At 47.9% G+C, this 26,389-nt stretch overlaps 1 protein-coding gene across 1 annotated transcript in view; it reads left to right on the top strand.

Moving 5' to 3' along the window:
• adamts17 (ADAM metallopeptidase with thrombospondin type 1 motif, 17) overlaps positions 1–26,389 on the top strand; it is a 270,965-nt gene that overhangs the window by 79,106 nt on the left and 165,470 nt on the right. Inside the window, exon 6 of the mRNA XM_079292165.1 lies at positions 25,727–25,884. Coding sequence (XP_079148291.1) covers positions 25,727–25,884 — 158 coding nt within the window. The remainder of the gene's footprint in view (positions 1–25,726; positions 25,885–26,389) is intronic.

Below are 26,389 nucleotides of genomic sequence, written 5' to 3'. Positions count from 1 at the left end.
TTGTTTAAATCACTTCTATGCAGTTAAACATTTGTTACATATTTGATTAGAACATTTCGTTATATTATTCATACATTTTATCTGTTTGATTACACTTCATCGTTGAATATATGCTTCGTGCGCTTATAACCTGACTTCTCTCCCTTGAATGTGTCGACATGTTACCGAGGCAGCTCTGAGAGGTCAACTCTTCTTGACACCCCCTTCTTGAGGTCTCAAGCTGCCGCACCGTGCCCCAGGTAATCCTCTAGGAACTCGTCGTCGTCCTCGGCGGTGATGATGAGAACGTCGTCCTCCGGCTCGGACTCGTGTTGCCAGCTGTCGAGCACCATCAGGCCTTCCAGGCCTGGTGGCTGGAGATCCAGGAGGGCGTTGTCATCTTCATCGTCATCTATGGCATCCTTCATCTGCTCGTCCAGGCTCAGCACCAGGGCCAACACATTCTGGTTCAGAATGCTGTCTGGGGAGAGGGAGGCCGGAGTAGGGACGGGGCTGGTTGCTGCTTTGTCCTCCTCCTCGCTTGGAACTATCAATCCTTCAGGGATTACCTCCACCAGCTCGCCGCAGTCCTCGTCGTATCCCCACATCCCCATTAGATTTGGTACTACTCCTGCGAGCATCGTCTGGCTACCCACGTCTCGGTGTTCCACACCCGTGATGCTTGCTGTGTCGTCATCTTCTTCTGGAGTTGGTACTGGATACTGCAGGGCGGGCAGGCGTGGTCCAATGACGACAAAGCGGCCATCGGTGAGGTGGGTGCTGGACACCCGGATGCCATCAGGATACGCCCATATTTTTGTGTATACTGGGCAGTATACACCATCAGCATAGAGCAGGACCTCTGGTGGGGTTCTTTCAGCGGAAGTCCACACTGGTTTTGCTTTAGCCTCTAATTCCATACAGTCGACTACATTCATCGCAGGCATATAAGGGGTACTTCCTTTGCAGAAGAGGCCGCTGGCTGCTCCTATCGGGAATTGCCCCAGGTAGCATTGGGTGCACCATAGGGCTTGGTTTACCTCCCACAGGTGCAACATTAGCTCCGGAGGAATCCCACAGCGGACACAGCAGACCTCCTCCTGAATGTTGTTGAACACAAAGACTTCATTAATCATTACATTTTCAGCGCAATTTTTACAAGCCAAGCTTTAGCAAGCAGGGGGTGGTCTTATTTTCATTCTTTTTTAAGGCCCCCTCTCAGTATTGGAGCGCTTTGCAGAGCGCCGTTGAGCCAGAGAATGCAGCCATGGAGATGCCAACACCATTGGAGGAGGTGTTAGGCCTGGGCTTGTAGGCCTAACCCTTCTTGGAAACAAAGGCTCATACAGCATGAGCCAGGCTGCTATCCCGATTGATGATTCAGAACCCGACCAGTAGATGGCGACAGTTATGCCCCAACCTATGCCCCAAAGAGCAATGGCGCCGATCTTGTGGAGCCAACGCCCTCTTCCTCTTTCTTTCATAGCCATGGTCATGACCACGAGATACGTCAGGGCCGCAACCGCCAGAAAGGCCTCGACGATTGCCGAGACCATCTTCAGGGGGTTGTAGAAAACTGCAGCGACGTCGATTACCAGCCAGATGATCACCATTCCACCCTTTACTAGACCGCAGCGAGTAGAGTCGATGTGGATTCTCCCCAGGAGGTATGTAGCGAACCATGTCAGGGTAAGCCACAGCGATCCTCGATAGATGTTTTCAATCGCTGTTTTCAGACACCCTACAGCCAGGGCCAGTATTCTTAGCGGCTGATTCATGGACCATTCGCCCATGCAACAGTAGAAGAACCATATGATCTCAAGGACCCAAAAGTCCAGGTCGGTTAAGCGAATAAATGGCCTGCATCTGCGTGCTGTGTCGGAGGAGTTCTGTAATGCTTCAGTTACACTCATTCCGAAGGTGGTCATGCCTGGAGGTACAATAGTTGTGGTGTTGGTCATACTCACTCCGAAGGTGGTCATGCCTGGGGGATAAGTGGTGTTCATGCCTGGAGGTGCAATGGTTGTGGTGTTGGTCGCGTTGGTCATCTTGGCTTTTTAGGTTTATTCGCTCTTATTTCAGTATGAGGCTCTTGGTTGAGGTTCCGGGTCTGCAATGGCTATGGCGCTCCAGTTGTTCACCCTTTATAGGTGGGTGGACTCCTCCTTCCTTCGTGGGAGGAGTCCCTTCTTCACTTCTCCTTTTTCCTTCAACTTCCCCTTAAAGCACGAGGCAACAGTGGCTGCTACCCCGCCCTTAATGGCGGCACAGATTATCAGGCCCACGATGACAATTCCAATTATCATCAACAAATAAGGCCAAAGCCAGGAGAACAAACTCCCCATCCAGCCCTTTATGACCGTGAATCCTTCTCCAATCTTCCCTGCCACTTCTTCCACTACGATGGTTGCGGTCCCGACTATGGAGGCGCCCGTTAGTTCGATCCAACTGCACTCGTGTTCTCGTCGGCCGCTCCCGCAACTCAGCCAGTGTTCTTCTGGCTCGTAGCATGTTCCGTTCCCGTAGAGGCGGTTAGCTCCTACCCATTCAAATCCTTTGTCTTCTTTACCCTCGCAGAGGCTTTTCCTGAAGGCGTGGCCCTCAGCTAGAAAGACTGTAGGGTCGGTTACTGGGGGAATGATTTGGCCGTTCACGTTCACTCTGTCCTTCATGCGATGGCCCAGGATTAAGTTGGTACAGCTGCTGGTCAGGGGCCCTGACCGTCGCCATTTCTTGTCTTTATCCTTCACCCAGGTTACTTCTTGCACGTGGGTTTCATATTCTGCTCCATAGTGGGTCTGGCAATGGTCTTCCCATCCTGGCACAGTCTCACAATGTCCCCCGGCCAGGCTGATGTTGCAGGTCGTGTTTCCTCGGTTGCATTCCATCTTCCAGGGCCGCGGGCCTATATATGGTTCTGGTCGGCTCCAAACCCCAGGCCAGATGTCTCTTTCTTTCGAGTACACTGTGGCCAGGTACTGATACTTCACCCAGTAGTTGTTGGTTTGAGTTAGACATGGCACCACCCATTCTAACACTTCATCCTTCTGTAGGCCCCACCAGGTTGAACTGTCGTCCCGGGTGTGGGCCTCTTTCCATGCCTGCAGGGTTCCTTTGATCGTCTTGTTCGTCTTCAGGCCTGTGCAGTCATATAGCCACGTTCCCCAAGCCCGATACCACTCTTGCCAGAGTGTGCATCTCGGGGAGGCGCCGTCGGCTAGATACTCTGTTCCATTCAGAGCGATGAACATTTTGTTGGTCACACAAGTGTCAATTTTTTGGAAATCCCCTCTTGGGGCTGTCATTAACTCCTCGGGTTTCGGCAGCTTTTGTACATACATGTCGGTTGTCCGTGGTCCCAAAAGGCCGAAGCTGGCTCTGGAGTAACCCTCCGTGAAGGCTCCTTTGAAATGCGTTAGCTCGGTTATCCATATCCACGGCAGGGTGTTGTTGAGCCAGGCCTCGTGCCGGGCATTAGGTTCGGGTAGATAGATGAACTTATGAGCCTGATACTGTGGTTTGTTTACCGGAGTTATTACGAAGTAATTCTGACCTTCGCAATAAAAGAACACATTCCAGAAGCACTTATCTAGGAGAGGGAGCTTGTTCTTTTTACAATGCTGCGTCCATTTCCTGCTCCGATTTCTCCGAAGACTGTCACTTGACTTGAATAGTGGCAGCTGCGGCTGCCCTTCTTTTTCCTCTGGAACCGTCTCCGAAGCCGTAGGTTGTACTACCTCTTCTTCTTCTTCCCCCTGCTGCGTGACATTCACGGCTCGGCTGGTGAGGTTGTTCCGCTGGCAGTCGGTGGAGTTTCCTAGTGTGGTGTTACCTAGTGGCCTCACTGGCCTCACTTTAACTTTCACCCGCTGTGGTTTACGTCGCGGTTGTGTGGCCTCACAGGTGAGATTGTAGTGTCCCCAGAACATTCCTTCTGCCGGTAAAATCATCAAACACGTATCATTGCGGTGGCTCGCTGCATAGGTTACCTCGGGTTTCCAGTATCCATCGTTCCCTTGCTCTGCCCATGAGACACATGCCCATGAACAGTACCAGCCTGGGACACCGTTTTCGGGGTAGATCCAATTACACTGTGCCCGTTTTTCTTCTTGTGCTTTCTTCATCATTACCGTAATCTTCATCTCCGCTCCCAGTGTAGATACTTCATCTATCCTCCATGTCGAATTCTCTATTACCTTCTGGAATTCGCCTGCCCAGTCTGTTTCTTCACCCGTGTCGTTGATTTTCGAATCGTTGATTTTCTGTTCCCAGATAGTCATCCACGCGATGATAGTAGCTGTCAGGTTCGGTGGCGTCCCACCCCCTTCTTGGACTTGACGGGTTGCATTAGATCCAACCTCAAGGTCCAACCAGGGCGAGGCGCGCTTTTGTCCAGCGAGTTGAGAGAGAACGATCGTTCCAGAGTCGACCGTCCAGCATGTCTGGTCGAACTTCTTTGTGGTAGTGTAGGACACCCTCACATGAGTGAGGGCCCATGGGATACTACCATAGTAGTACAGTATAGCCAGGACAAGGCATAGTCCTGTTAATACTGCTACTACTTTAGCCATTAAGCAAAGCCATAGTCGTTTTCCATTCCGAGGTCGCTCACTTGATTGGTCCAGTCGCTTGCCGGGGCGTCTTAATGAGACGGGGGTAAAGGATGAGGATCGCCTAAATTCATGAACTCTCCCGTGAAGTAGCGGGAGGTCCATGGTCTCGGATTCTGTAGTGCTCTGGTCGGTAGCACTTCTGGAAGAGGTGCTAGGCATCCGGAGCTGAGGCGCGGGGGAGAGTCAGGATCGCACTGACTAATCCTGCCCTTCAGGAGCTGGTGATATAGCACCGATGGGTATCTGCCAATGGCTAAGTCCAGCCCCCGCCACACCCATTGGTAATAGGTGACGATTAACGAGGGGGAGCAGGGGGGGGGTCCAAAGCAACCCTCGTTCCCAGCCTTTTTTTGGAGTCGCAGCCATGCGTACACCTGCCTGTCCACCGGGTCGATAAGGTTCCGGACTTTGGCAAGAGATGCGTATAATGGCTGGCCGTCGTCCGTCTGGAGCTCTGTTACTTTAGCCCATGCTGCAGAGGGTTCGTGAAGGGCAAACCCCCAAGACCGCAATCGGGAAGGAGGCAATGCCCTCATGTTCAGACATGGGTCCGGGTTCGGTGGGCCAAGGCCTGGCAGGCGGTAATGCACCGTACGCAACTGCATGTCTTGGTTCTCAATTACACAGCGCGCGCTGTTTTTCACGTGGAGCGCTATGAGACGCTGCATGACCGGGCTGGTGGTCCAGAGTAAGTTCTCACCCAGCCAAATATCAACATATTCGTTTTGCAAATAATCAGCATAGTTAGGACCCCACCGCAACTTCAGCTGTAGACCCCTGAATGGGATGAAAGCGGTATTCAGGATCCAGGGGGACTGGTCAGGACAAGGGAGGACTGGCTGCAGCAGCCACGGATGGGTCCAATGGACCATGGCTCTGTCATATTGGAGTTGCCATCCTGTGCGAATAGCAGTCAGCAATTCCGCCTTCCCGGGTATTGACAGGTCAAACGAGCGCCTATATTCGCCATTGCTGCAGAAATAGGCGCCGGATCCACAGAGGCCTTTGCAGTATGCAAAATCGCGTTGGGGTCTGTCCAAATAGACACTTTCGTTAGGCAATTGCAGATATGGCCTTTTTTGTTCGAGGAGAGACAGAGAGACACTTTTTAGTTCCCTGCAATCTTTGTTTGGTGGGTTTGGCAGCGACATGTTGACAATCAAGTTCCGTTTTTTCCAGCAGCTATACTTTTCTAAGTGCTGCTACTGCGAGGCTTTCTACCCCGCTGCAGTTTCTGAAATGACTTCCGTGCCCAAGCGGTCAAACCTTTTGCGTCTGCGCGTGGGTTTGGAGGAGGCACCGCCTCATCCGCTCTGGTCAGCTCCACCCCAACGGAGTACACACCGTCGAATGGAACCATCACGGTTTTCAGCGTCACCATGACGCGCATTGTGCTGGCCTCCCATGTAGGCGTTGGCGCTCTGGCCGCCCAGGAGCCCGGTAGTTGCATAACACCGTCTCTGCGCCACCCCTCTGGGGTGACCGTGAAAATCTTACTCTTTTCCTTGGTCCTGGCACCGGTGTGGTGGAAGGCATCCAGATCCGTGATGGTATACTGGAGATTTGTGCCGCGAGCACCAGCTTCTGTTGGCACCGGGGCAAGCTCATGTATTGGCACATCAGGATCACAAAACACATCTTCGATTAGCAGGCGCCAGGTTGTGAGTTCCCAGGGCCCCAGCCATCCCTCTCTCGTTGCCATCTGTAAGCGGCAATCGGGTAAGGATGCAGCAGTGGCTGCGTAGCCTGGGTCATCAGGGTTGCGAAAGACCCTGAAGGCCGCTGGGATCTGTACGGAAGCCAGCGGTGGGTTGGTAACTTCAGCCTGATCTGGGCTGTATGGCCAGTTCCTTTGCACTGATTCCCACCAGGATCTCATGGGGACATCACTACGGTTTCCACTTGCTTCGTGTGGGTCACCGTCGAGTGGGCTCATAGATGGTGCCGATGGTGTCCCAGTCTCCGCGTCGGGAATCATGTCAACCGGAGCGGCAGCACCCTCTCCTTCCCAAGAGGCGGGAGCCAGGGTTTGTATTGGCTGAAGAAACTTCCTCACTTGCCATCCGTCGGCTGTTCCAGCACGCACCAGCATTCCATTTTGCTGGAGTACGGAACAATACGCACAGAGGTGCAGCCTGTGTCCATCCCATTGGCAGACACAGTCTTTAAGGTTCAGCTTCGTCCCACATAGATCCCACTGGATGACGAAGTGCAACCTTGGTAACATGCCTATACGACAAAAACCGCATACATATGCATCCAAAACCTTCACTGGTTTATGGGTCATATGGTTAAATTCTTTTCTTCGGCCTGTGACCCGGAGTGGTTTCTGGTTTCCGGGTCCCTGCCATATCAGGTCCAGGGTGGTCGGCTCCATGCAGACCACACAGTTATTCTTGACTTCTCTCCATGTTAAAACTTCTTTCTCTTCCGAGAGAAAGCCTTTCTTCGCATATTCTAACTTCTTCAGGGCTCTTCCTGCCCAGAGCCCCGTAGTACTCCTTCTCATGTTAACCACCCCTTTGACATTGGCCACTCTGACAAAGGGTGGTAAAGCTTGTATGTTGGTGGCCATTCTTGAGTTCCTGGTTTTCTCCTAGTACGGAACTGGCTTCAGCTGCCCTACTCCTTGGATTCCTTTCTTCTTGAGTTGAACAGTATTACTGTCCAAAATCTTGACAATTATGTCTGATTTATCGTACTTGGCTTTGACTGCAGAGTTAGAAGCACCGACCTGAGCCTTGATCCAGACGCGCTGTCCTACTCGAAGTGGCACCTTTTGCTCAAGCTTGGGCTCTTTGTCTTCTGAGCCCCGCCCCACTTCCTGTGATGTGAAGGGGCGGCGCATCAGCTCCTCCGCAGGGGAGGGCCTGTCACTTCGGTAGCGGTCGTTCAGGGTTTTGGCGATTTCCAGGGTCTTAGTGCTCCATTCTCTCGAGTTGGCATTTTTCCCAATCCAACTTTTCACCAAGCCAATGGTCCTTTCCACCACCCCGTTAGCTTGGGGGGTGTATGGGGGAGAGTAGATCCTCATTACCCCATGCTGTTGGCACCACTGGTCCACTTTTGCGTTGCGAAAATGCGTTCCTTTGTCGGTCCTGAGCTCTTTAGGCAACCCCAAGTAGCCACAGACTTGGTCCAGCATGCTAACAACACTGTTGCCATTAGCTTTTCTTACGGCTTTTGTGGTTACATACCCTGACATGGAGTCCACAAGCACCAACAGGTACTTTTCTCCACTTTTACCCGGTACCCCTAAGGGTCCTGCCACATCCATGCAGATAGAACCCCAGGGTACGGTACTTTTAATGGTGAGTCCTCCCACTCTTTGTCCTCTCCTTCCTGCGTTGTATCGACCACACAACTCACAGTCTTGAAGGATTCTGCGGACTTCTTTTTCAGGAATCCAGAGTCGCTGCTTTTCCAGTTCCCTTCGCGTTGGAACGGTGCCTGCATGTCCAAGTGCTCCATGCACTGCTTGCACCACCTCCTTCACGTTCTCTTCTGGGACTACCCGTCCTTTGGGCAAATCTTCCCACTTCTCGATCCCAACAAAGACAATTTGTCTCATCTGGACGAAACGATCCACTTCTTCGTTTCCTTGCCAATGAGTTCCTGCTCGCGTGTGGGCCCTCTGGTGCACCACTTCGAGCTCCATTGTTAGCCGCAATTCGGCTATTTTTCTCCATAGGTTTTCGTGAGCTACTTTCTTGTTTTTAGCACTCTCAAAACCATTTTCTTCCCATATGGACAGGTCTTCATTAAGGGCCTGAGCACAGTAATAACTATCAGTTATGACTCTAGCTCTTTTCACCTTTCTTCGCTCCAACTCGAGCAAACCTTCCAGTATTGCTGTCACTTCCCCGGTCTGGGCACTGCCGGGGATTTGGCCTCGTTGTCTGAAGCGCTCCTTCTCATTGTGCTTGAGAATGAAGCCCCAGTAGGCTTTGTCGTCTTGTCCTTTTCGCGAGCCGTCGGTGTATAGAGTCCACTCTATCGGTTCGGCTGGCTTCTCGTCCTGTGTCGTCTTTTTCTTACTCACGGGTTGTGCAGGGCCGATTTCGAGGTCTGGGTCCAGCAGGATGTCTTCCCAACGTCCCCACCTCGCGTTCGTCGCCTTCGTGCTCTCTACCGTGGCTTTTCTTAGGAATCTATGGACCTGGCTTTGCGTGAGGACCCTGATGCCCTGCCCCTGAGCAAGGTCTTTCAGGGTGCTCCAATACCTTGCCAGAACTGCCAACTCCTTCTCTTCTGCTGGATATTTCTTTTCCACGGAGGACAGGGTGTAGCTCCACAAAGTGACTATTCCCCCGCCCTCGTTGCACACTTTTACCACTGCGTCGTCGTCGTTGCAACTGACCTCTGCCACCAGCTTTGTTGTAAGGCTTCGTGGCTCCAGCCGCAAAGCGTCTTTAATGGCTGTCTGGAGGTTTTCCAAATTGTTTTGATCCGTTGCGGTCCATTCCCACTTCTTGTGGGCGTCTTCTGGTTTTTCTTTGCGTAGTTTTACATACAGTGGTTTTGCATGCTTCTGGTAGCTAGGGACATGGTCCCTAACATAGTTGCAGAGTCCCAGCACTCTCTGTAGTTCGTTCAGCGAGGTTGGCGGGTCGATCTGCTCCACTTTTTCCCGGAATCCGTCTGAGAGTCCCAGGTCGTTGGAGACCTGGAACCCCAGGTAGTTCACTTGGAATCGCCCAAATTGGCATTTTTTCAGATTTAATTTCAAGCCTGCCGCTGTTAGTCGTTCTGTGACTTTTCTCAATTTTTTCAGATGTTCTTCTTCGGTGTCATCCGCAATGAACACATCATCGATGTAGATTGTTGTCTCTAGGCCGTCAAGTATGTCCATTACGGCCGACTGGAAAACATTCGGAGAGTTTTTGTAGCCTTGCGGTAGCCGTTCCCAGACGTACGCTTTACCTTTGTGGGTGAACGCTGTCTTGCTTTGGGAGGCTTTGGCTAGCCTCAACGAGAAAAATCCGTTTGCCAGATCTATGCAGGATTTGTATCTTTTCAGTCTTAGTGTCTCCAGCGTCCCTTGGGGGTTGATCAGGCTGGCTCGGTTGGCGACAGTCCTGCGGTTGAGGGCCTTGAAGTTGATAACTGGTCTCCATCCTCCTCCCGATGACTCAGGCTTCTTGACTGCCTGTATTGGGCTGTTTGTGATGGGATTTGGCTCCTCGCGCACCACTCCTAGTTCGCTGAGTTCCGTGACTATCAGGTCCATTTCTGCAACTGCCCCTGGATTCAGGGGGTATTGGCGAACTGGCGGGTGTACACCCCCTTCTATGGTGTGGGTGTATTTTGCACCCATGTCTCCACAGTCATTTTTGAACCTAGCCACTCCGGCTTTGGAAAGTATGTCTTCTAGCATTTCTTTTCCCTCCGGAGAAAGGTCGCTGTCTTGGATTTGTTGCTTGGTCACTTCTGGAATGTTCACTGGTTTGTACCACTCCGGTGATAACGATCCCATCTGGATTAGTTTTGCCCCGAGGACTCTGAGTCGCTGTTGTATTGGGGTTCGATTTCCTGGGCTGCTATGCAGCTCTTTTAAGTCTGTTATTGTCATTAAATTGTAGGGTCCTAGAGCCCATACAACTCCTTTCCAGACGCCAAACGGAATCTTTTTGATGGTTCCGTCGGCTAGTTGAACAGTCAGGTGTCCTTTTGTTTCAAGGCATTTGCGGGTCATCGACACTTCTGCACCAGTATCTACCTGATAGGGGATTCCATCCACGTCGGTGTATATGTCGTCCCCCACCCAATAGGCATGATCCACTGTGACCCGCGCCCGCTTAGCCATTACTTTCTCTGCCCTTCGCTCCCAGCTTCCATGCGGGAGACACGAAGGGCCTGTTTCTGTTCTGTCGTCAGCTTGTTGTAATCCTCGGAAGAGAGAAAACCGCTCTTGTTGGCTGGTGGGGGCCGTGGCCCCTCCTGTTGTTGATCCGGCTGGGCCCTGTGGTAAACGCCCTGCCTCTGGAAGCCTTCTTGCCTTGGAGCTCCCTGCTCCCTCTGGTTGCCTTGTGGACCCCTCTGAGGTCCTTGCTCTCGCGGGTAGCCTTGGTAGCCTTGAGAACCCCTCCGGAATCCTGGCTCACGCTCGTAGTTTTGTGGACTCCTCTGGAATCCTCCCGACTGCCTTCTCTGTGTCTGTGAAGGACCGGGTCCCTCGGTGGGCCTTGCGTTGTCATACGAGGGCCTGGGAGCCGGCGGCTTCGGCTGGTTTCCTTTTTCTCTTTTGTCCTCCAAGTGTTTTTTCTTCAAATCCCACTTTCTTACTGTTTCTTGGATTTGCTCTGTGGTACTTTTGTTGATGTTTAGGGTCACAAAATCGATGTCATTCATTAGGCCCTTTGTCAGTTTCCTAAGGACTTGCACACTTCTGTCTGGCGGAATCGCCTGTCGCAAGGCGTACCACGCCTGGGTGAGAGTTTGCCCTTTGTCTAAGCTTTTTCTTGCCTTGTCGATGTGTGACTCCTCGTCTTCGCAGTCTTCCAACACTAATCTTCGGTAGTGCTGTTCCGCGGTTTCTTCGGGACCCATCGGTTGGTCCGTCACATGAGCCAGCCACAATCTTTTCGCCTCATCGTTTGTGGAACTGGCTTTTACCATAAGCCATTTCTGTGTCAGGTATTCTTGCACTGATTCTTTTGGGTCTCGGTTTGTCACCATCGCCTTGATCTTTTTGAACTCACCAAAGCTCTGGGTGGAAGCCTGCATCTTGGTTATGCAGTCATTTTCTTCAGCGGTCGCGAGGCAGCTGCTTCGTGCGAGGCCCTGCCCTTGAGGTGGTTGTTCGTCTTCGCTGTCCGAGATGTCGTGCCGCAGCGCTTTTCCTTCCTCCGCAGCCAGCTTGTAGGCTGCTTTCTTCAGGCGTCTCAACATGACGTCGTACACGATTGTCACAAAGCCTGTGCGAAAGTTACCCGTTAGCTCCGTGGCTGTTGCGAGGGAACCGTAGGTCGGGGTCATTCGAAAATTCGCCCATTCCCCTTTTGTCGCGTAGACCATTGTTCCTTTCATTCCCTCGAGGTTGTGTATCCATATTTCTGGAACATCATAACCGGTTTGACCGACTTCTGGAACATAGGCTTTTCTTCCGTCTTTGGTGGTCATGGGCCCGTAACGTTCGTCTCGGGGGAATTTCTGCGAAGCCGTGTACACTGAAACAAGGGGCAGCGCGTTCTTCTTGCCTTTTCTGCTTCCCATCTTCAGGTCGGTTATTCCTCCCGGAGCCTCGTATTCGATGGAAGTCAGGCTTGGCGCTGTTTCTTCTTCATCTGAACTCACATCTGCGGCTTCTTCCCGCGCCTCTCTTTCTGGCTCTGCTGACGGCGAGGCCGGCTGAACTGGTTCTGGTGTTCTCCGTGGAGTCCTGGGACTCTCCCTGCTCCCGCCGGGACCTTCGAACCTTATCATGGGCGCTTCTCCTCCTCCGGAGTAGCGCATTCTCTGCATGCCGACGGACTCTGCTGGGCTGGTGATCCCCCGTGGTGGTCTGGTTGGCCCGGGGGATTCCTCTTCTGTCTGTACCGCTACTGTCCGGGGAGAGGGGATTGGAGTTCTTCTTTCCTTTGGTGGTTTTTCCTGGCTTGAGCTGACCTGTGGATGTCGCTCCTCCCGTCCTGAGGGACCGGGTGTTGATTCCTGGTAGCTCCTCTGCTCGGTCCTGGCTTCTTTCTTCAATCTTGCTGATTGCGGGAGCCGTGGCAGAACTGCTTTCACAACTGGGGCGTCTTCGTCCTCGTATGTCGGCGGTCCTGCCCTCCAGTTGTTTGGCCCCTCAGTTTTGAAGAGGGGTTTCAGTATTCTCTCTTTTCTCTCGTGGTATTGGGCCACCGAGGTGACTATCACCAACTCGCGGATGTTGTACCACCCGTGGGAAGCTTTCATCAGGAGCTGCAGAATCCTCATTGCCGCTTCTTCTGCTACCTCCCATGGTAGGTTGCCGGACCGGGCCCCGTCGTTACATATAACGACTCTTTTGAAGGACAACTCGCTCGCTCGGGTGACACCTTTTTCTAATGCCTCCTCTATGCTGTCCCGATAGGCGTCCTGATTTTCGCCATCTTCGTATCTTTCGATCGGTACGTGTAGCACCGCAAAATGGCTTGATTCTCCGCCGCTCGTAACCACCACCTCCTCCTGTCTTTGTCTGCATCCCTGGAGGCGCACCTCAAGTTCTTCTTTGTAGGGGCTGCCTGCCTCTCTTACCAGACTCTTTCTGAACCGGGAGATGTGAGGCTTTAGATGTGAGTTGGTTAAGACAACCAGTCCATGGCTGTCTATGTCCCAAGGCTCTCCGAAGTGGTTATATGCGGTTAACCCGGTCTGGTTTGCATATTTTTTGGTCCCCTCGGGCATCTTTATCAATTTTTGAAGATGCTCTTCTGGGTTCGGGGAGTGAACGTGTCTGGTCTTACCCCGAGCCTTCTTGGGCCTCCCCGTCACCGGGCCGTTGTAGTCCTGCAAGACCTTTTTTACTGCAGCGGCAGCGGGAGTCCCGTATTGCATGAAGGGCGGGAGCGGTTGGTACGCATCGCTTCTGTCCAGCGTTGAGTCGTCCCTCACTTCGTCCTCCTCCGAGATCTCCCCGTCGCCGCTGCTGTCCTGTCCGTCTCCTTTGTCGGATTCCGAGGACGCCCCCGCGGAGGAGTCCGTGTGCACCTCGGTCCCTTGGGTGCTGAGCTGATCTTCGTGGGGAGCCGCGTGGTAACTTGGTTGTTCGGCTATCCATGCCGCTATGGCTTCTCGCTCTTTTTCACTTTCTTTGTAGCGGTTGGTGGCTTTTACATTCTTCTGTATAGTTATTGCCCCCGCTTCTATTTCTGCGGCCAGCATCTTCACGACTGAGTCGTATTCTTTTGACGGGCTGATTACGGTGGTTATTCTTCCTTTAATGACTTTCATTACCTCCAGCCACCAACGTAGCCATTCTGCTACCTTCGGTTTGCTTTTCGGGGGTCCTTCACACCCTACTACTGCTGCCACCAGTCCTGACTCAAGGGCAAGGGGAGCAAGATAACCCCCCTTTTTTTCGCACCCAGCTTTTACTTTTTCTCCCACCTTCGCCTTATCTGCTTCTTCATGCAGCACGATCAGGTGTTGTTGAACAGATTTGTCCCAGGTGTCCCATCCTCTGCCATTCAGGATGATCTGATGTTGGACGTTGATTCTGTGTTGTGGCCCCGGTCTCGGTTCCGGTGTCGGTTCTGGCGATGCCGCTCCTTGTAGTCCAGCGGTGTCCGCGTCCTGGTCCCTGCTGTCGTCTGCTGCCTGGTCCGGGGTCGATGTCGCTGGCGCGTCCTGCTGAGTCGTCGCCGTCGTCTGTGGGCTGCCTCCGTCGCCGTCGGGTCCGCTCTGCTGTCCGTTGGCGATTCCTCCATCAGGGCCGTTGGCTCGTCCCGCTGGGTCGCCTCCGCCGCCATCGGATCCTCCGGGCGATACGTCCATCTTGGACTTTGTCTTTGTCTTTGTTGTCTCGAGTCGCCTTCTTCCCAAAGCCTCTCGTCGCGCGTTGAGGAAGGGATGGGATCAGGCTCTGGTCCCTCTACAGGTCGGGCGAGTCTGGTCGATGCTCCCCGTCGCCTGCGGATTCTCCTGTGTTGGCCTGTAAATACCACACACAGCTTCGATTCGTGGATGTCTTCGCAATCGGACTCTTCGAGGCTTGGGCAGCTTTGCTTTCTACCCCAACGCCTCACCTCAGGTCTTTTCGTACACGAACGACAGCCTCTCTTGGCTGCCGGGGTTCTTCTTTTAGACTCAACGTACTCCTTTTCCGTCGAGCCCCACGTTGGGCGCCACGTGTTAGATCCTGGGTACTTCTGGCCCGATACGGGGCTAATTACTGACTCAGCTCTCTATTAAAAGATTCTCGAGCTGGTGTTCTGGCGAGGGAACTCGCCTGGCTCCGCTAACTGCCTTTACTCCCGACGTCTACCCTGCTTCCTCCGGTCAGAGCGCGCTCGGCCGAGAGACCAGTCCTGGCCCCGGGCGCTCCCACCAGTCGCGTCGGTTATGGCAGCTTCCCTCTTATGGATCCGTGCTCTTGGTAAATGCCAGGTTAGGTTTTAACGGCTAGGATTAATTCTTGCTAAAACCGTAAGGGGTTGTTGAGTGGATTCGGTCTCTAGGATAACCTTTCAGAACTCAGTTGTTAGACATACAATAGCTTTAACTTTTTACTGTCACGAGGAACTATTTACTACATCAGCAAATTAATGCACTTGAGAATTTCACTTTAAATGCAGATTAGATATTTATTGCAGGTTATATTTAGTTAGTTTGCAGGGGTTACAGCTACAGCTCACATAAAATGTCACTACACATGATTAGTCAATTTAATTATCTTCTTCGATTATACTCATTAGTTTTAGTCGCCGAGACGGTTCGGTTGGAGCTGGATGTCCAATGGTGCGATGAAAAGAGTTCTTTTGGAGTTGTTAGGAGCGACGGTCTGGCCAGACCCTCGGTCCTCCCGCTCCGCAACGGAGCCCGTTCAGCAGTCCCCAAAACTCAGTACAAAGTCTTTCTCAGGCAGCTGCGGCTTCTCCGTTGTTCAGATGTTAAGAGGTGAGCGGTGGGGAGAGTTTAGAAACTTCGTCTTTTAATCGCAATGTCCACGAACAGAGGTCTCTTTTCCGTGAACTGAGACGAAGCCCTCAATACATCAGTTGCAGGCTTCAGTATCTTCCTCCGATGCGCTTGGACGGCATCCGCGATGAAATCCCAGCTTGCTCTCCGCAAGCGTCTGCTTATATTCCTCATATGGGCTGTGATCAGCCCCCACCTGTTTGGTCCATGACTCATCCCCCCTCCCTCTGGAAAGGGCGTTAAGCCGAACATTGCCTGTATGACTCATTTATTTCATCAGTTTCTAGATCCTTCTCTCGACTACACCCAACATCTGGTCTTGATTACAGCAATGTCATTCTTGCCCAATACATTTCTATTTCAGCTCCAGTCTCACACAAAACACACAGAACCATCCATTACATTTGTTTAAATCACTTCTATGCAGTTAAACATTTGTTACATATTTGATTAGAACATTTCGTTATATTATTCATACATTTTATCTGTTTGATTACACTTCATCGTTGAATATATGCTTCGTGCGCTTATAGCCTGACTTCTCTCCCTTGAATGTGTCGACATGTTACCGAGGCAGCTCTGAGAGGTCAACTCTTCTTGACACTACGTTTGACTTACATATATGAAAGTTGGTAAGCACATGTATCCTATGGAGACTTAAATATAAGTCTCTTGGGACCATGCTCTAAACCCAACCGGAAGTCGGCCATTCTGATATTTGTGTCATTTTTGCATCGATTTTGGCCTATTTCTAGTCGCTATACTTTAACGAACTCCTCCGAGGGACTTCATCAGATCCACTTTAAATTTTGCCAGTACCATGTCAAGACCGTTGTGATTAAAAGTTATTAAAAGATTTACATTTGACGGAATCGTTTAGCCATAGCGGGCGTTTACTTTACGTGATTCCCCGTGAAAAAAGCTGTTGTAACTCAGCTGCACTTGTTCCAAACAGTCTCAAACTTCACATGCTTGATAAAACTCATGGCCTGAGGGTGTCTACAAGCTTATTTTCACTAGTACTCACAGCGCCACCTGCTGGCGAAAGGAAATCTGCATTTTCTGACAAACTGCATCCGATTTACGTCACTTTTACACTACGTGGTTGACACTTGACACAGAGCAACACGACGCACGCGTTCTGTAGCGCCAGGCAGAGGACGCAGGAAGCATCAGACTATTTGGAAAGCGTCATTTCCGGCATCAGGCAGTCCACGCGGGATTAAACACGTCTCGCTCCGTTTATTCTTGTCTGACTAGGTGAGCCATCACCCAGGCCGTTAGCTGTCCCCACCCTTCCTCCTCCACAGCTCCCTGGCTACGACCATGAAGTCAGCCAGTGGACCTGTTCACAGCAGCAGAGGATCTGGATGAAGACAGAGCTGGAATCCACGGGTCTCTGGCCAGGCTCCTTTCCAGTGCGCAACCTCATGAAGATGGTGTCATTGTGGCGTTTCCCTCCCCAGCCAGAATGAATCGACAGCATCTCTGATCTTCCTCCTCCAAAGTACTTTCAGCGGACGTCCGACGGTCGCGGACGTTCTCGGACGCGCAGGCCGGAGTCCCGCCGGCACCCCGACGCTCACACGGCGAGGGCCCGTTCAGCGCTGCTCGCAGCTTTAATTATTTGTGATATTTAGGGCCCGAGCCGCCGTCAACGTCGGCCTGGCGAAGGCCCTATTGAAATTGTAGGAATCCGTTATTGTTCTGATCTATATTTTTCTCACTCACTCACTCATTCTTTCTTCTCTCTCTCACTCACTCATTCTTTCTTCTCTCTCTCTGTCTATCACTCATTCTTTCTTCTCTCTCTCTCTCACTAATTCTTTCTTCTCACTCTCTCTCACTCATTCTTTCTTCTCTCTCTCTCTTTCTTCTCGCTCTCTCTCTCTCATTCTTTCTTCTCGCTCTCTCTCACTCATTCTTTCTTCTCTCTCTCTCTGTGTGTCTCTCTCTCTCATACAGTCTTTCAGGTCTTAGGGATCTTTAGGTCTTTCCACCCTCCTCCAACACACACACACACACGCCATTTTTAAATAAAAGCCCCACAGAATGAATCCTAACTGAAATGCTTGTGATGAGCCTGTCATTTAATAACCGGTTTGTGTTTATCGAACATTATGATTCTGTCTCCTCTCCCCTTCTCCCCCACCCCCCACACCCCATTTCAAAATATAAGCCCCAGAGAGTGAATTCTAACTGAACTGCTTGTGATGAAGCCTGTCATTTAATAACCTCTGTTTATGTGTGTCAAACATTATGATTGTCTCCTCTCCCCTCCCTCCCCCACCCAGCCCCACCCTTTCCAAATAAAAGCCCCATGGATTAACTGTATGTAAACATTAAGCTCAAAATTAGGCTTTTTTGTTGAAATAATGAATGCGCTTACAAATACTGCGACAACTACTACTGCTGCTAATATTTCGAGTATTACTACTACTACTGCTGCTACTACTTCTACTACAACTTTTGCTGTTGCTACTATTACTTGTGCTATTACTGCTACCATCAATATTATTACTACCACTACTGCTATTACTACCACTACTACTATTACTTATACTACAACTGCTACTACTGCTATTCATGCTACTACCAGTACTAATACTATTCCAGCTATTAGAATGACTGCTACTAGTACTACTACTACTGCTACTTCAAATACTGCCATTACTTTTACTACTACTACTACTACTACTGTTATATTAATTACTACGACCACTACTACAGCTATTACTACTACTACTGATACTAGGCTGCTACTTCTTCTAAATACTAATACTTCTACTACTAATGATACTTCTACTACAACTACGACTTCTATTACTACGCTTACAAATATCACTACTGCTACTACTACTACTTATTCTAATGCTACTAATACTTCTACTCCTAATAATACTTCTACTTCAACTACAACTTCTACTCCTATTTCTACAAATGTCACTACTTCTGAAATTTGTTTAAGCTATGGGGTGTGTGTGTGTGGGGGGGTCCTCTAAAAGTCTCTAAGACCTGAATGACTGTATGAGAGAGAGACATAGACAGGGAGAGAGAGAGAGAAGAAAGAATTTGTGAGAGAGAGAGCGAGAGAGAGAGAGAAGAAAGAATAAGAGAGAGAGAGAGGGGAAAGTGAGTGAGAGAGAGAGAGAAGAAAGAATGAGTGAGAGAGAGAGAGAAGAAAGAAAAGAGAGAAGAAAGACACAGAGAGAGAGGGAGAGGAGTGTATGTGCGCGTGTGTCTGTGAGAAGAAAGAATGAGAGAGAGAAGAAAGAATGAGTGCGAGAGAGAGAGAGAGAGAAGAAAGAATGAGTGAGAGAGAGAGAAGAAAGAAAAGAGAGAAGAAAGACACAGAGAGAGAGAGGGAGAGGAGTGTATGTGCGCGTGTGTCTGTGAGTCTGTGTGTTTATCAACATCACTAATTGGCTCAATCGTGAACACCTGTGTGCCTGAAGCCATTTCATGGAGATAAAACAGGGAAACACCTCTCAAACAAATCATCAAAAGTCCCATAACCGTAGTTCCTATTGCTCCGATATTAATAATTGAGGGGAAGAATGAGTTGAAGAACAGATCCTGTAAAAATTGTGTCTGTAGTGTAAATAATGTGGCTTAACTGGCGATCTAGAAATGGGTTACCGTGTTCTGTGGAAGATGTTTTTGAAGCAAAATTTAACATTGGTCTCTATGGAGCAGAAAGTTGGTTTTCCTCTCAATTAACAGCTTCAGTGTCAAATGTGGAAATCTGTGGGATTCCACAGTAATTTTTCTACGACAAGGAGAATATTAGCTATTTCTACATCCAGAAATGATGCATGAAGAGTGAAGATTGTGGACACAGTGGCAAAACACAAATGTTTTTTTCACAAGAATCTCAAGCTCCTCTTCACTCTAGCGGTGACATCACTCTAAGCTGCGCAATACACACCCATTATAAAGTCAGAAAAGGGCTGAAAAATCATAAAAGTTAAATTGCTGCAGTTCAAAAAGTTTAAAAGATATCAAAAAGCTGCATCATGTTGGCAATAGTTGAGGGTTTTCTCAACATTTGAAAGTTGAAATGGTGTCTGTAGCTGAAAGTATGAGGAAGTTGAAGGATTTGAAAGTTGAAGAAGTTTAAGAGGATTTGAAAATCTTCTCCATAGAAACCCATTGAAAAAAAAGTTGCTAAAAGCTTAATAATTCAAAAGGTTTAAAGGTTAGAAATAGAAAAAGTCATAGCAGACATGAGCTGAAGGAGCTGAACATTTTGACAGTTGAACGGTTTCTGTAGCTTACAAAATGAAGAAGAAGAAGCTTTGCGACGAAACGGGGGACGGAAGAAATAGAGGAACTAGAAAAAGCATTTCCTGCTGAAAATGCGTTGGAATGCTGAAAGCTGAAATTAATTGTGAAAAAATTGCTGAAAATTAAGAAATGGGAGACTGTCTGAAAAATGTTGAAGCCCGAAAGCATTTAAACTGCACTGCTGAAAAACCTTCTAGTTGAAATGTCTATGGTCTATGGTGTCTGTAGCTGAAAGTATGAGGAAGAAGAAGGCTTTTTTGCATACAGGAAGCTGTGATATTGTGAAACAACAGTCTGAAGTTCTAAAGCGAGACTTTATTGATCTGTTAAACACAGTCAGCTCTGTCAAGGCTGAGGTGTTTATCAGTGGCCCTCTTCCACCAGTCAGAGGAGGAGATGAAGGATTCAGCAGGCTGTTTGCACTGAACAGATGGCTGTCAACTGCATGTGCTGACCATTCAGTACATTTTATCAACAATTTCTACCTTTTCTGGGAGCGCAGACATCTTTTTGCAGCGCATGGAATTTGCCTGAACACGTCAGGTAAAACTGTTTACCTCTAACCTATTTTTCTCCCTGCATCACCCGTCTGTCCCTACTGCCAAGGACAAGATACAAGAGGAGTCTAAACAAGAGATAACCACACAGCATCGCCATGGAGACCTTACGGGAAGGATGCCCCCGCCTAACGACAGTCAAAAGGAGGAGTCTCCAACCTCATCATCAGGGACTTCGCCTCCGATCTCCCACTTTCCACACCCTTCCCAGACGAGGAGTCGTTACCTCCCTCCCCAGCACCTACTTCCACCCCCCAAATTCCATCCAGGTCCCTTTCCTCTCTCACACTCTCCCCATCCTCCCCCCACCTGGAGTTCACTGACCACATGGAAAAGCTGGTCATTGCTGGGACCAAACACACTCCTCGCCACACTCCTCGACGGTTCCACAACCATCTTCTGTCTCCCCTACATGATAACGGAAATAATTGATATCTTCTGGGTCCAGGCTACAAGGCTAATGACACCAATGACTCTCTCCAGGAAAAGTCGGGGCCCTGTATGCAGCTAGCCGCTTCAATTCCTGTCCTGCAAGTTTATAGAAAAAGAAAGGTGAGGCTGCGAAGAAACAATAGTAAACATGCTAACTTATCAAACTTAGCATACATTCCTCGTCAGCCTGTCCAAATAAATTGGGCAAAGAAAGCTTTAACCACATTAAACTTAGCTTTATTAAATGTCAGGTCTGTGTCAGGAAAAACATTTTTAATCAATGATTTTATTGTTGGGCACAAACTGGACATTTTGTTTTTAACTGAAACTTGGTTAAATCAAGATAACAGTGCAGCTGTTCTTATTGAATCAACACCTCCCAACTTCAGTTTCATGAGCGAAACAAGAGCGCATAAGAAAGGAGGTGGAGTTGCTATTTTATTTAATGATTCTCTTCAATGCAAGCAGATGTCCTTTGGTCATTTTAGTTCTTTTGAATATGTGGCTCTGAATTCCACTCAAGCTGTCTGTAATCTGTATTGATTTTGACTGTGTTGTTATTGTTGGTGATTTTAATATCCATGTTGATAATCCCCAGGACAGAGATTATATAGAACTATGTGGTGTCCTTGATAACTATGATCTGACTCAGCATGTGACAGGACCCACCCACAACAAGGGGCACACTCTGGACCTAATCATCACCAAAGGTGTAAACATTTCCAAGGTTGCTGTGACTGATGTTGCACTCTCTGATCATTTCTGTGTTTTCTTTGAGAGTGCAATCTCCTTGCACACAAATGTCCAAACCAAGGTTGTGACAAAGCGTTACATCTCTGAAAACACCAGTGAACTATTTATTCAGAAGTTCTCCTCCACACCAGCCCTCTCTTGCCTCTCAGTCAATGAGCTTGTAGATGGCTTCAATTTTAAAGTTAAAAATATTTTTGATGCCATTGCACCCACTAAAGTGAAGGTTGTCTCGGGTAAGCAAAGATCTCCTTGGAGAAATGCTATGCTGGTTAAAATAGAGAAACGAGAGTGTCTGAAAGCTGAGCGCAGGTAGCGAAAAACTAATCTCCAGGTTCACTGTGACATCTATAAAGAGAGACTTCGCAATTATAATTTGGAAGTCATTCTTCTCTGACATCATAACCAAAAACAAGAGGGTTAGGGTTAGGGTTAGGGTTAGGTAACCCTAACCCTAACCCTAACCCATTAACTGTATTTAAACAAGCTCAAAATTTGGCTTTTTTGTTGAAATTACTTTTCACTCCTCTCCCTCTATCTCTCTGTGTCTCTCATACAGTCATTCAGGTCTTAGGGATCTTCAGAGGTCTTTCCCCCCTCCTCCTCCCCCCCCATACACACACACACGCCATTTCAAAATAAAAGCCCCAAAGAGTGAATTCTAATTGAAATGCTTGTGATGAAGCCAGGCATTTAATAACCTCAAACATGATGATTATGTCTCCTCTCCCCCCCACCCAGCACCACCCTTTCAAAATAAAAGCCCCATGGATTAACTGTATTTAAACAAGCTCAAAATTTGGCTTTTTTGTTGAAATTACTTTTCACTCCTCTCCCTCTATCTCTCTGTGTCTCTCATACAGTCATTCAGGTCTTAGGGATCTTCAGAGGTCTTTCCCCCCTCCTCCCCCCCATACACACACACGCCATTTTAAAATAAAAGCCCCACAGAATGAATCCTAACTGAAATGCTTGTGATGAGCCTGTCATTTAATAACCGGTTTGTGTTTATATAACATTATGATTCTGTCTCCTCTCCCCTTCTCCCCCACACCCCACACCCCATTTCAAAATAAAAGCCCCAGAGAGTGAATTCTAACTGAACTGCTTGTGATGAAGCCTGTCATTTAATAACCTCTGTTTATGTGTCAAACATGATGATTATGTCTCCTCTCCCCCTCCCTCCCCCACCCAGTCCCACCCTTTCAAAATAAAAGCCTCATGGATTAACTGTATTTAAACGTTTCGCTCAAAATTAGGCTTTTTTTGTTGAAATAATGAATGCTCTTACTAATACTGCGACAACTACTTCTACTGCTAATATTTCTAGTATTACCACTTTATTACCACTACTACTACAACTTTTGCTGTTGCTACTATTACTACTACTGCTACTGCTATTACTGCTTCCATAAATATTATTACTACCACTACCACTACTATTATTACTGATACCACAACTGCTAATACTGCTATTCCTGCTACTACCAGTACTAATAACCAGTACTAATACTACTACAGCTATTAGTACAACTGCTGATACGACTACTACTACTTCTAATTACAAATACTTCGACGACAACTTCTACTACTACTGCTACTACAAATATCACTACTGCTACAACTAGTACTTATTCAAATGCTACTCATACTTATACTGCGAATAATACTTCTACTACTACTACAACAAATATCACTACTGCTGGAATTCTTTTAAGCTACAGAAACCGTTCGAATATCAAAATGTTCAGCTCTTTCAGGAGAGGGGTGACATAACTTCATATTTGTAATCTTTCAACTTTTTGAATTCAGCTTTTTGCAATTTTTTTTAAATTGGATATCTATTTTCAGCAATGTTTTTGAGATTCATTTCAGCTTTCAGCATTCCAACGCATTTTCAGCCGGAAATGCATTTTCTAGTTTGTTTCTATTGGTGTAATAATACACATTCGTATTAAACCGTTCGGTACGAGGCTTACTAACTGAACAATACGTTTGAATAATACCAGTGCATTTGGAAAATGCAGAAGCTTAAATTGTGGGAAATATGTTTTCAGTGGACTGCGCTCACGTAACAGACAACGGGATGTGACCTTTTGAACCCAGAACAATCACAAAAAACTGCTGAGGCCCCACGTGTGTTCAGGGAGGCTAAGCTAACTAGCAACAGCAGTTAGCTGTTTCCCTACTGATTCAAACAGAGAATCAAATGTCCGAAATAACCCCGCGATGACGGGATGCTTCGTCATTAACGGACAAGTCAGAATCAATGTAATTAACACAATGACAAGAACCAGTCACATAAAATGTCAAGCATGACAAATCAATCCAGCAACACTGCAGCACTAGAGCACGAGCCATTTATATTATTCATGAAAACGACACGATAGACAAATGAACAGTTACTGCAGATGTAAAATAAACGAATGCTGTTCACTTAATCCTTTCTTTGTTGACAAAGATTTCCTCGATGTACTGAGTAATCTCAGTACATCATTTCAGTTCCAGTAAGAAGTCCTCATCATTCGTGGACGAATCGACCGCGACCGGTGAAAGCCGGCCGGCGCAACCGGTGAATACTCCACCTAACTTCTGCCAGCTTCCTTAAATTTCACATTAGTCTGTTTAGGCCAGCATGGAAGGCTTAGCTGGCCCACCACTGGTGTATTTATTACCTGCGCCACGTCCTTGGGTGCTAAACGCAGGATCAAGCTGTGGAAGGCCTTCAGTGATGTCTGGTCGTGGTGACTCAGGTTCTCCACATCTTTCAGTGTTTCCCCTAGGTTTACAGCTTTTGGGGGGGGGGGGGGGGGGTGGACACCGACACAAACACTTAAAGGAATCATGGTGTTCATGTGTTTCTTTCGATGACTGCAGTCAATATGACAACTGAACAATTATTTGAACTGTACATTGAACTAAACATCGGTACATTTCTTTTTGTGACAATTATCCACAAAGTGTGCAGCTTTTGTCACTGCAGTGTATATTTCTGGGCTTCTGGAAGAACTTTTCCAGAGCCTCTTGATATTTATTTATGCCTGTATGAAATATACGGTATGTATTTATTTACTTACCGAGATCAGTCTTGTACAGCCAGGAGTGCCGTCTATTCACACTCCTTAACAGTATTTGGCGTTAATGCCTTGTAATGCCAAGTTTGTTTTTATATGCTAATTGAGCGAAACGCAAGTACGACACAGACTACATGAGATATGGATTTTCTTACATTGAGGGCAAAAACCTCAGTGTGTTTTATGCAGCGAGGTTCTGGCACAAGAAAGCATGAAGCTGTCATTTGAAGCTCTGTCAAATGACACTTTAACTAGACGAATTGAAGACATGTCGGATGACATCAAACAACAGACCACAGCTTGAATTTAGGCAAGTGGTCATTCTGCATTACAAATGGACGAATCTACAGACATAACAAACAACGCAGTTTTACTCATTTACGTGAAGCAAGTGTGGGACGGTGACTGACAGGAACAATTTCTCTGCACAAGAGCGCTCCCTACACTACGACTGCAGAGGACATTTTCAGCTCAGGTTCAAACTGCACCATCTTTTCATTGAATCCATTTAAGAAGTTGAACATTCTCCTCGATTTGGGTCACGGATTGTCATTAAGGGGTGATGGTGGGTCCCGCAGCCAGACCAGTTGAGAACCACTGCACTAAAGGGAAGGGAAAAAGAGGAAAAGCATAATAGGGCCTCTTTAATAATTTATTTTGATTATTTTACTTTCTAAATTAAATGATCTGCTTTCAGCAATAGTTGTGGCAGACCTGTTCTCAGATGAAGGCTATTGAAATTAAATCATCAAATGTTTTACAGACCGTTTACAATCATGTTCTCGATACAATGGGGAGAAAAAACATTTCCTAAAATTTCACCGATGTAAACAGTTGCAGTGATGTTGGAGTTCAATCACACATGTAGAGGTGCATGGAGCAGCATTCACAAACGCAGACTGCCATTTGCACTACGTATATTGAAACTTTGAACGTCAGGGAAAAAGACAGCTCTTTTCTTCTGCGTTGGCAGCGCCCTTTTCCGGTTCACTTTGCTTTTTACAATAATAAGCAAAGTGAACATACTGCACGACAGCGGCATTATACCACAGTTGTAATTGTAAATTCACCAATGCTACTCTTGTTAGAGAAAGCTGTTTTCCGTGAAGACACATTTTTGTTGAGAGCTGGAACCAAAGTTAACGGAGGCGGCTCCCTTGCAATTGTCTATGAAAGACAAAGTGGCAGTCCCTGCATTACTTTAACAGAATAGAAGAAAGACTTGTCAAAATGCAGCTGTTTTTTTCTCATAGAAATGTGTATCAAATATTAAGTATAGTGCACAAATCGAATTGTGTCATTTTGTCGGTTTGACCACACACACACTAATAATTAGTGTGTGTGTGTGGTCAAACAGTGTGGGTCATTAATAGGAGGGTTACAGCAAAAGGAGACAGTCACAAAGTAAATCTGCTCTGTATCTGTTCTTCAGGAAAAGCTAAAGGTGGGCCATCATGGAGAAAGGTATCTGGAGAGCTTCTGTCATTGGCAGTATCAAGAATTTGGCAGGCTGCACTACCTTGGCACCAACCATTTCCCTGGTGGATGGGAAGACATCCCACCAGTGGACACTGCTGTGCTGGTCACCAGGTATGTAGCCAGCACTTCCTCTATCGAATGACTGCTAATGAATGGTAATAACGAATTCAACGTCAGACCATTTGCTTCAGTATAAAGAATGGAGCCAACTAACAGTAATTCATTAACATTTTTTTTTAACACTTTTCAGGATTAGATTAGGCAGGGCCGAATCTAATCCTGAATTAAAGATTGATTTGTCTATTAGCTGCTGCTCTGCTACTTCACTTGGGTGACAAGTTTACACTTTACAGCAAGGCAGTCTCACAGTCGGTAAAACTGCAGCTATGTTTTACAAAGTCAAAACACATCCTTACCTTTATCAATGATTTTACTATCTATGGTGTCTGATCCAAAATGCCTCTGCAAATGACTTCTGAGATGGTTCTATTCATACATATGGGAACTTAGCTTGACAAAGTTGTACATCGAAAAAATAAGTGTGTCCAGTGTTGGTTGATTTTTCTGTGGAGCTGTTTTAACGTCAGCGGTTAACGCTATCTCTGGATGGTGGTGT

This window comes from Melanostigma gelatinosum (assembly GCF_949748355.1).
Source record: "Melanostigma gelatinosum genome assembly, chromosome: 2".
NCBI lineage: Eukaryota > Metazoa > Chordata > Actinopteri > Perciformes > Zoarcidae > Melanostigma > Melanostigma gelatinosum.
Note: the sequence above shows the minus strand (reverse complement) of the source record. Positions and strands in the feature narration are given on the sequence as shown.